Source organism: Hyperolius riggenbachi, chromosome 5, assembly GCF_040937935.1.
Source record: "Hyperolius riggenbachi isolate aHypRig1 chromosome 5, aHypRig1.pri, whole genome shotgun sequence".
NCBI classification, from domain to species: Eukaryota; Metazoa; Chordata; class Amphibia; order Anura; family Hyperoliidae; genus Hyperolius; species Hyperolius riggenbachi.
Window position 1 is genome coordinate 220,207,445 of NC_090650.1, and position 11,469 is coordinate 220,218,913.

Sequence of the window (11,469 nt, forward strand, 5' to 3'; positions counted from 1 at the left end):
GACCAGGCCATTTTTTACTTAATAGGCCACTGTAGCTTTAAGGCCTTGCTGCAGGGCTGCACAACACAGCACACAAGTGATTCTCCCCCCCTTTTTTTTCTCCCCACCAACAGAGCTCTCTGTTGGTGGGATCTGATCGCTCCCCAATGTTTATTTTCTTTTTATAAATATTTGTTTTTTTATTAAATCAATTTCACATTTTTTTTAATTATTCTTCCCTCCCTCCTCCCGTCAGCCTATCACAGCGGATCGCTTCTGCTGTCCCCAGTACAGCGCTGCCTTAGATTTCAGCGCTGTACAGTGTTAATAGACGGCGGTTTCGCCGTCTAACAGTCTCCGAGCTGTGAATGCCGCTGGGAGACTGAAGGCAGAGCAGAGCTCCGTCATTCATGTCATTCAGCGTGCGCGATCTCCTGCAATACCCGCCCGCAGCCATTCATGCCAGTGGAGTGGTCCTGAAGTTGCTGCCCCGTTCATGCCGATCGGCGTGGAGCAGTTGGCTAGGGGTTAACTCTGCTTTCCAACAACCCAAATACCAATTCTTCTATACTTCCTACTAGTCCTGGCTGGAAGAAAAGAAAAAAAAATCTGCAAAACGCTACCTAGGCTGCTGCCTCACCTCCCCAGAATTTCTGCATATGGCACAGGCCTTCAAGTGCCGTGCTGTAGATATGGCCCTGCTTCTAACCCCTTTATATTTATTATCTGCAGAGGTCCTGAAATGTAGGTGTGATATCACCCTCCCTCTGAGCTTTCTGTATACTTCCCCACATCATCTCTGGCTTCCTGTGTCCACACGCTATTCCTTACACTTAGCAAACAACAGGGGGAGGGTAACTGGTTGGCTGTTCTCACTATCTCCCATAATACAGCACAGTGCACCCCACAATGCATGACACTGCATGGCACTTAAAGACAAACTCCAACCTAGAATTGAACTTTATCCCAATCAGTAGCTGATACCCCCTTTTACATGAGAAATATAATGATTTTCACAAACAGACCATCAGGGGGTGCTGTATGACTGATATTGTGGTGAAACCCCTCCCACAAGAAGCTCTGGGACCGCGGTACTCTGGGCAAAATGCCACAATGTAACAATGTTCACAGACAGGAAATAGCTGCTTACAGCTGTCTCTAACAGCCAAAACAGCTAGGAGCAGCTACATAACCTGCCCACAATAAAATGCCACCATGTAATACATGTCAGAATGTGAATCTGGGAGAGGAAAGATTTTACAATGAGCAAACACTGACTAAATCATTTATACATAATTATGGTAAAAAATGAAGCACTTTTTTTTACTACATTATTTTCACTGGAGTTCCTCTTTAAGCCATGCTGTCCCATAGGACAGAGCGAGTGAGTGGCTCACACAGCTGTCCTTCCATAAAGAACAAAGCAGAATGAACGATTGTCACCATATGCCACATCCCCATCCCAGAATGCACTGCAGGACATTAGGCCCAAATATTATGACCATCATGTTAATGACCATCATGTTAATGAGAAGGGCTTTACAACTCACTAGACTGTCAGTATAATGTAAAGTAAAATATGAGTACAATTTTTTCTGAACAGGGCAGACACGGTTTACTCTACACCAATCATTGCTAGGATTGTGGTCTGTGTTCTTCTGATGGGGAGATTCAGAAAAGGATTAAGATGAAATGGGGCCCTAGGCAAGATAGCACTTTTTGCCCACCACTGATGGTGAGCTGGCTTTTTTAGTTAGATTTGGTGGGTTCCAGCATCCATCAGGGCCCTAGACTCTATCCAAGACCTAGGCAGATGCCTAGGTTTGCCTTGTGGGCTCGGGGGAGATTACCTTACTTCCTGTCTTGCTAACTACAGATATTTCCAGTTGTCCCTTTCTTCTCTCATTTGTCATAAAAGCCTACCAAAAATCCACAAGGAACCAGGGAATATTATCCTTATTAATTGTAAAATACTATATGGACGTTTATTATTATTTCAATTGTGTTTTTTCTCTTTCTTTCTGTAAAAAGAAGACATTCTATATCAAAACATATGCTCATCTTGAAGGCAAGTGTTGAACTGCCCCAGTTACATAATAATTAATCCAGTCAGTTGCTTCAGCAGAGAATAGTATGTGGTATCCTGACAAGATCTTCCCTTACAGGTTTTAAATCGTCTCAAATGAGCTAAGCGTAGAATAGCCCACACTGCACATTTTTGAACTGTGATATCCTATTCAGTCAGCACTGTTCTGATTCTGGGGTGAAGTATCAGCAAAATCCAGTACAAATAAAGCTGCTTAAAAGATCTGAGTAACCCAACTAATCTAAGAAGTGTGTCTGCAAAACAAGCACTGACGTCTAAGGAATCATTTCCCCTCCTAATTTTAAGCTCTATAATTCATCCTTTATGCCTAAGCAGGGAAATAAATAACTTCCTAGCAAGAGTCCTAGAATCTAAACTTTCTGCTCTCTTGACACATCAAATAACTATTCTTTCCTGGCTCTCCTGCATTGCTTAGCCTGTTAGCTTCACTTGGCTTTTTCTAGTCTTGAACAGCAAGCAACATGTTCTGTACAACATTGTCAGATAAAGCATGAAAAGATGAAATGCTTTTTTTTTTTCATTTATATTCTCTTTCATTCAGATTTTGATATTTTTGCTTCTGTATCACAGACAAGTCACGTTTTTTAAACCTGAACAATCTTCATGCAGAATATAGGCAAAGCAAGTATCAGTCGGGATGAACGGTTAATGTGCTGCTATATTATTTATGTGTTCTGATATATGAATAACTTTCCACACCAGAAGGATACCCTCCAATCTTGATGCAATGGGGTGGTATGCATACAATATGGGAATAGAGGTGTGACAATATTGAGAGGAAAAGAACAGTACCTGGCACCAAACGCAGCAGGGCAGACACACCGGACCCGGAAGAAGGAGCGTGCTCATCCACAAGTTTGTTGCATCCAGTAGACTTGAAGAAAAGAAAAGGAGGCACCGCTTCTTTAAAATTCCTTTATTCCGGTGGGGGAAGTAGCAGGTACACAGCAGTGGGGGTAAAAAAGGCCTGACAGCTGTTTCGCTGGTTTAAACCAGCTTCTTCAGAGGCAGAGTGTACACTCTGCCTCTGAAGAAGCTGGTTTAAACCAGCGAAACAGCTGTCAGGCCTTTTTTACCCCCACTGCTGTGTACCTGCTACTTCCCCCACCGGAATAAAGGAATTTTAAAGAAGCGGTGCCTCCTTTTCCTTTCTTCAAGTCTACTGGGAATAGAGGTGGCCAGGTAAGGATAGAATTTGATCAAAATCAGATAAAACGTAAAAAGTGAGGTGGCTTATCTCAATGACACTCAAATTAGACAAAAAGATTTATTATGCACAGGCAACGCGTTTCAAGGGTCTGAATCTGCTTCCTCAGACCAATACAAGTGTTGCAGTACCAATAGCCAGTACTATTGAGTGCCTCAATACTATTTTATTTAATTTTATTCTAATTTAATTCTAACCTGGGCGCCTCTTTACACATATTAAGGGGCCCATACACTGATTGATTTCAGCCATCAGTATCGGGCTAGGGTAGAGTTAGGCAAAGAACAGGCAGTGAGGTTCACTCAAGGTCACTCAAGATTAGCAAATATCAGGATGTTTGGGTTATGTAATTAACCCCAAAAGTGTTCGTCCAGTTCAGCACCATCATAATAAAGGTGCTGAAAATATGAATGCACTGGCAATTTGTATATACACTAGTAGTGTTAAGCTTACCGTACATTAGTCAATGTGGCCAACAGACAGATCCCTCTCAGATTATTATCTGATCAAAGAGGGTCTTATCTGACAAAGTTCTCCACACACTGTACAGATATCAATAGATTTTAGTAAATTCATTGAAAATCAGTGCACACTGCCTGTCTGTTCTCCCTATCCATATTCTCTCCCCCCCAACCTGGCTGTGTGGTGAAGGAGGCAGAAAATACACTCACCCGCCCACTGTGACCAACCATTTTATCTATTATAATTAGTGATGAAAGAACAATCTGGTGAGCTGCTGTGGAAGCAGGCTTTCAAGCAAAATGAAACATCATCTATTAACCATTTCAGTCATTTTTTATTTAACTATTGTGTAACCCTAGAAATTCTCATGGTGTGTCTAATCTTTTGGAGCAGAAGGGAAATTCTGGCTTTCATGACCCTTTCAGTGATTCATTTCCACAGCTCCTCTTAAATTTTTGTGATCTGCTAGAAAACTGTTTTTTTTTTTTACATGTTATTGCTTTGTCATGTTTCCCATCCCCTTTGCCCTGTTATGTTTGTCTCTTTGTACTCCTGCATTGATGCACATAGCCACCATACACTATATACATTGTTAGTTATAAAACCGTAATGTCTGTCACCTTGGCACAGAGAAAAAAAATGTGGCCATATTATTATTATTCTTATTATTATTTATTGTATTTATAAAGCACCAACATATTACGCAGCGCTGAACATTAATTTAGGTTACAGACAATATTTAGGGGTGAGATACAGCAATATGACAATACAGGAATACAAGAAAAAACAGATCATGCAGCACAGTATGAGTACCAAGTAATGCTTAGTCAGTCACTGGATGGAGCATGGAGATTAGGCAAGTTAGGTTCACTCAGATGCATAGCATGGGTTCACAGTAATGGAGGTGCATGATCAGGTAGGACACAAAAGGAGGAGGACCCTGCCCAAAGGCTTACAATCTAGAGGCCTTACACAATCATACAGGCCATACACCTATAGATGTCAGACAGATGTGACCATCAGATATATACCTGTCAGATCAAAAGTGCTACCTCACTACCTGTTCTTTGCCTAACTCTAATCTAGCCTGATACTCTTCCCTTTAGGCTACAGCCAGCAAAAACATGAGGTCACTTCAACTGGACTCATCCTTAGTGTTCTAGAAGTCATTTCATCAATCTAATGAGGCAACATCTTCAGTTCTAGTAATAAGGTAGAAAGTATTGAGAGACATTTAAATGAACAGGAAATTCACTTATGAAAGGCAGGTGTTCAGTTAAACCAACTTTATTCATTCTTTGGCTATATACTTGGCTGGGAACACATAGGCAAACGCAAGGGGGGGGGGGGGGGTTTACAGCTGCCCAGAATCCCTCCTCAGACCAGAGCCGGGGCAGTGTCTGGGGACAGGCACAAGTTGAGGCACCAGAATATCTGCAGAGCATTGGGCCACAGCAGCGTGTGTACAGAGCATGGAGCAGTTTTAGGAAATGTGACAGAGCACAGAGCCAGGTATGAGCCCAGCCCTGTGCCCTGCTGTGTGAATGCTTCACTTTCCCCTTAATTACCAATGTCAGCTGTCCTCATTATTATCTGTATTCAAACTGCTCCTGATCGATTCCGTTGTCTGTCAGTCGGACGGGAAATTGCATTATGTATACCCATCATGATGTCCTACCATATTATTATACAGTATTGTGCGTGGCTGAGGGAAACCTTTCAGGAATCCCCCCCCTTAAAAATCCTGGGTTTGCCCCTGGTACATACATTTCCTACTTGCTGACTGGAGGTAGACAGAGAACCTGGGTGGGCCACCTTGTAGGAATAGAATACTATGCCTGAGAAAATGGCAGGATGCCTTGTGTCATCATGAGAGCACCATACATCATTGTCATCAGTGGAGTTATACAATCTTGGTGTATAGTTCAAGGTGATGTTTCTCAGGATCCTCGACATTATATTGAATATGCACCTATCAGTACTACCTGTGCATATGCATATTACAGTAAGTTTAATAATTGGGCCAGTCTATGACTAAATTATGTTTTGCAAAAAAGTACCTGAAGGTGTAAGCCACCAATGAAAACCTCATCCCAGGCCTCCTCTTGAAAGGGTATATTAGAGTCAATGACTAAGTTCGGTCGGAATCGTTGAGTCATTTCATCCAAATTAAATTGTTCTGAGTGTTTTTCTTCATTACTAGGAAAAATAATGTAGAATTTTAATAACTGTCAGTAAGGCTCAATTTAAAGCAAATTTGTAATTAGTACTGATGAGACTGTACTATAGACACATAAAGCTCACACCTGGACTTCCCTAGTGCTTTCCATTAATTGCCACCAATCAGAGAGGCTGCTCATTATAACTGATAACAAATGAAATGCAAACAATTTTGAGGTGATGCAGAAGTATGCACATTTTGAATGCGAGTGTATGCAGCTTAGGGGCGTAACAATGGACCCTGCAAGGGATGCAACTGCAGGGGGGCCCAGAAGCCGCAGGGGGCCCTGTGGGGGACAAGATTATTTTCCCTGTCCTGAGAGACTGACAACTAAGGGCACTGAGAGAAAAAACTTTCTGCTCTCTGCACAATTGTTCTAATGACTGCAACTGCTCAGCCACTGATAAGGAATCCTACAACATTTTGCAGACAAAGATTTGTAGACAGTCCCTATTCAGTGTTCAGCAGGGTCTTGTGTGCAGGACAGCTCTACCCCCAACCTTTCTACCCCTCCCAAGGGCTGTGTACTGTAGTGATGCTTGAGGAGTCTGGGCACTGAGAGAAAAACGTTGCTGCTCACTGCACAATTGTTGTAATGACTGCATCTGCTCAGCCACTGATAATGAATCATACAAAGTTTTGTAGACAAAAACTTGTAGACAGTCCCTAATCAGCGTGCAGCAGGCTCTTGTGTACATTGCCCATCCCCCAGCCTCTCTCATCGCCATGGCGATGCGCGCGATGACGTCACCAATGTCATCGACGTCATGACGTCAGAAGGAGCCCCGATCTACCCCTCAGTGCTGCCTGGCACTGATTGGCCAGGCAGCGCACGGGTCTCGGGGGGGCACCCTCTGATGCGGCGGGTATCGGCGCGAATCGGCGCGGGGCGGCGGCGATCGTGAGTAACACGCAGCTAGCAAAGTGCTAACTGCGTGTATATAAAAAAAATTATGCAGATCGGCTCAGCGGGGCCTGAGAAATCCTCCTGCGCGGCTTACCCCGTGTCCAGCACAGGGTTACCGCTAAGGAGGTTAAAGGACATCCGAGGTGAAAATAAACTGATGTGAAAAACAATTGTATCTATCCCTAGTCTCCTAAAAAATTACTTTTTCAGACAACCCACAGTTTTCTTTTATATTTAAATCTAATTTTTAAGTTTTTACTGTTTCAATGTCACATGCATTAAAGTATGTCAGAGCTCAAATCTATGAAATATTGACTCTTTATCTCTTTCCTGCTCTCAGAAGCCATTTACCGCCAGGAGAGTGTTTTATGGCTGTAATTACTTATTAGTGAAGGTTATGCTATAGTCTGACCCAGTCCGACCCGGTCCTGACCCAGGCAGAAAATGTGACTTGCATAGCTGATGTTTATCTTTTTCAGGCAGAGAAAGAAAAAAAGGAACACAGCATAGTTATTTGTATGCTAAAATATCCAGCAAACGGTCATTATATGCCTTGATTTGTTAACCGGGAAAATCATTTGACCATCCATAGATATTAGCAGCACTACCTATTAAGTGACCTGAATAATTTGATTGAGATGGCAATATCTGGGGGGTTGACGCTAGTGTCATCTATATATGCAGAGCGGCTGCAGCGCAGCACCATTAGGCCCCGTTCAAACTGCACGCCTTTCCAGCCGCGTTTTGGAAACGCGTGAGGGAGGCCGACACGCACGACATCAGACAGTGCATAGAGTGCACTGCCTGATGTTCACACTGCATGCGTTCCGGACCTGTGCGCTCCGGGAACACATGCTGCACGCATTTTTTGCAAAAACGCGTGGCTGTCCAATTCACTTTTCAGTGATGGGATCAGCCACGCAACGCACACAAACGTGGATGGCGTGCGTTTGCATGCGTTGCGTTCCGCACGCATGGCCATCCGCGTTTTGTAATGTGAACGGGGCCTTACCTGGTCTTTTGCCAGGTCCTCTCCTTTTACGCCCTGTGACTCCCCTATTACTGTGTGTCAGAGTCTCTCTGCAGGCATCCGATGCATGTCATGTGACACAAGGAGCCTATGGAGGGTTGCTGCCACACAGTGACAGGAGAGGCACAGTGCAGACGCAGAGAGGACCCAGCAATAGCCCAGGTAATTGTTCTCTGCTGCAACCACTCTACAGGATCAAATGGGGAACAGGACACTATATGTGCCACACTTTTAAAGAGAGGAAGATAATGGCCACACTGCTCGGTTGGGGAGTGGCACTTTAGGTGGGGAATAGGTGTCACAAAGTGTAGAACCAACGCTGGATATTAGATTATGACCATGGCCGGAATTAGAGTCAGAGCTCCAATGAATAACAGTTATGGACATTACTTTGTAATCTGCAGAGAGTTATGGAAGATATCAGCACTATGCAAATGCATAATAATAATAATAATAATAATAATAATAATAATAATAATGGTGATAATGATGAGGGAAGAAATAGGGAAGGATGTAAGAAAAAAAAAGAAAAAGAAGAGAAAAAGAACAAGCTTAGCCTTATACAGTACTCATTTCTATCGTGTAACGAAGAAGGAGCAGAACAATTAACTAGTCTTATACTAATTTCTATTATGCAAGTGTGTTGAGTTTACCATAAATGTGGGTTTCTCAAACAACAGCCCACTGAGCCATTTGACATTGGTCTTCATTTAGTCTGACCAGTCAAACAGGAAGAAGGATCGGAGGCGGGGGGGAGCATTGCTACGTTACTTGCTTAACGCATGTTACCATATCTATGCTCAAAATGCTTGCTTAACCAATGTACCATGAGTCACACTAACTGTGCAGCCCTTTAACCTCCTTGGCGGTAACCCCGTGTGTGACACGGGGTAAGCCGCCGGAGGGTGCCGCTCAGGCCCTGCTGGGCCGATTTACATAATTTTTTTTTTGCTACACGCAGCTAGCACTTTGCATAACGATCGCCGCCGATACCCGCCGATTCGCCGCTATCCGCCACGCCGCCCCCCCCCCCCAGACCCCTTTCGCTGCCTGGCCAATCAGTGCCAGGCAGCGCTGAGGGGTGGATTGGAGCACTTGCTGACGTCACGACGTCGATGACGTCGGTGACGTCATCGCGATCGTCGCCATGGCGACGGGGAAGCCCATACAGGGAATCCCGTTGAGAACGGGATTCCCTGCAGGGTAAAAGCGCCGGCGGCGATCGGAGGGGTGGAAGGGATAGCGAAGGGAGGGGGGAAGCATGTAGCTAGCGCTAGGCTAGCTACATGCTTTAAAAAACATTTTTTTTTAAAAGTGCTGCGCTGCCCCCTGGTGGATTTATTGTACCGCCAGGGAGGTTAAGAGAGGGGAGTGTGATGAGGAAATGTATTTAACATGTGCAATGTAATATTAGCATGATAGGCTAAAATTTGCCTTAAAATGTAGCACTGTGGAACTAAAATGGTGCATTGAGGCCTAAAGCGGGCATTTGGTCACATGACACGAGGACAAAAAGCAGGGAACCTTCCAGAAGCCACGCAAGCAAGGCGCGGGGAGCAGCTCAGGTGTAGTGGACACAGTGGCGTGAGACACAGGCTGAGTGAACAGGTTTTAACCAGTTCTCCTCACAGCGTTCAGTCAGTCAGGCGGCAGTGAGCGAGGGGAACAGAGGCCCGCAGAGGAGCAGCCAGAGAGGGGGCCCGGCGGCAGCTAACTCGGACACTAGAGAGAGCCTAGTCAGATGTGACAGAGACCAGGCAGCGACCGGAGACAGCATGACAGCAGACCAGATCCAAGCCAGTGCAGAGAAAGAGAAAGACACACCGTTGAGCCAGATGAGTACAAGCATTACACCTGTATTAAGCCACAGATTGTTATCAGAGAAGTAGCCAGTAAGTAACAAGGTGAAGATAGCCAGAATTCAGTGGTGGTTGTCTGAGAGAAGTGACAGTTAACCCCAGCATATTGAATGGTATCCTCTGATGAAGGTGGTGTGTGATTAAGATCTGCCTGTCTGATAAAGTCTTAAAGAAACAGTAACCTTGTGATGATAAACTGTTCATTTATGCACTATAGCACTGTATTGCCTAAGAAACAGAGACTGAGCCCAAGTTACAGCTAGTGTGAGTGACCTTTGTCGCCTAGAGAGTAAAGGCCTCTGTCAAACCCCTCATTTGATGTACAGCTTAGCCGCTTGTAGTAGTGATTGTGATTCAGAGACAATCTGCATGTCAGCCAGTATCAGCTCTTAAGTTTATATACCAACAGCCTGATCTTCAAGTGAAGCATAAGTGATATTTGTTATACCTAAGTGAAAGGCCTATGGAGGAGAGAGAAAGAGAGAGCATTTGAGATAAAGAGAACCTGTCAGTTGAGCATACCAGTTCTGTTAACCTACCATCAGAAAAGAAGAAGAGGAGGAAAGTGAGAGCTGCTTTAGTACCACAAGCAATAAGGTTTTGCTGAGCAATATAGCTTGGACTTGGCAACAAGGGACTAATACTGATTAGGACTGTTATTGCTCAGTAGACGGGTTCTTACCCAAGCCCCTATATATCAGCATCTGGTACTGACATAACAAGTGTTGTATTGAGTAGTGGTTGATGATTGTAAGAGTAAAGGTGGCCACTAATGATCCAATCTTTTTCATCCAATCTTACCATTTCTATGTAATATAAGGTAACTACCTGAAGTATCCATTCAGTATATTCACTCAATATACACTTCTACTAGATAGATTTGGTAAGATTGGATGAAAAAGATTGGATCATTAGTGGCCACCATTAGAAAGATCTGTTGTAGCTCAATTGTATGTGAGAAGTGTTATAAGTAACCTGACTTTTATTCCGCAGCTTTTACCGATGCACAGGCTGTGAAGAAGAGAAGATTGTACTGATATCTGTTATGTGATAAGAATATATATTTGTGTTGAGAGTTTATACTGGTTGAGAAGTTAACAGTTGACCATTGTTAGGTCACAAATAAATGATTGATATTCGCATTTAACCTCCTTGCCGGTTTTCCCGACCTGAGCTCGGGGTAGAAAAAAGCAGCTGCTATCGGTGATCCCGAGCTCAGGTCGGGGTAGGCATTGCAGAGCTTTACCTGCAGTTGTGGAGTCCCGCGCGCGATCTCGCTGCGCAGCGGGACTCCAGCCTCTCTCCCCGGCAGTGTGGGGTCTTTCCCTGGCCGCCGGGATCCCCCATGTCCCCGCTATTCTTCCGGGGACCCGGCAGCCAGTTGGAGCAGCGCAGCCGTGGTGGTGGCAGCAGAGCGGTGGTGCCAGCGTGACGTCATCGGGGGCGGGGCTAACATTGAAAACGGACTTCTCTATATTAGAGAAATATAGAGAAGTTTGTTTATATGTATATTAGCGCCATCTTGTGGGCAAAGAGAAAACTGCAGCCCAGGAGCCCAGGAAGGTAATTTTTTTTTAAATTTTGCTGCAGATCTCCCTGCCAGAATGATTTTTTTCAGGTTTTAGGGTCTGAAAGAGTGAAAAAAAAATTGCACCGCTTTTAGACCCTAAAATCTGGAAAGAATCAGACCGCCAAGG

The 11,469-nt window shown here is 44.3% G+C and overlaps 1 protein-coding gene across 1 annotated transcript in view; it reads right to left on the reverse strand.

Annotated features, from left to right (window-relative positions):
* The window catches only part of MOCOS (molybdenum cofactor sulfurase), a 424,598-nt gene that overhangs the window by 8,985 nt on the left and 404,144 nt on the right, over nucleotides 1–11,469 (reverse strand). The window contains exon 13 of the mRNA XM_068236674.1: nucleotides 5,816–5,954. Within this exon, the coding sequence (XP_068092775.1) occupies nucleotides 5,816–5,954 (139 nt within the window). The remainder of the gene's footprint in view (nucleotides 1–5,815; nucleotides 5,955–11,469) is intronic.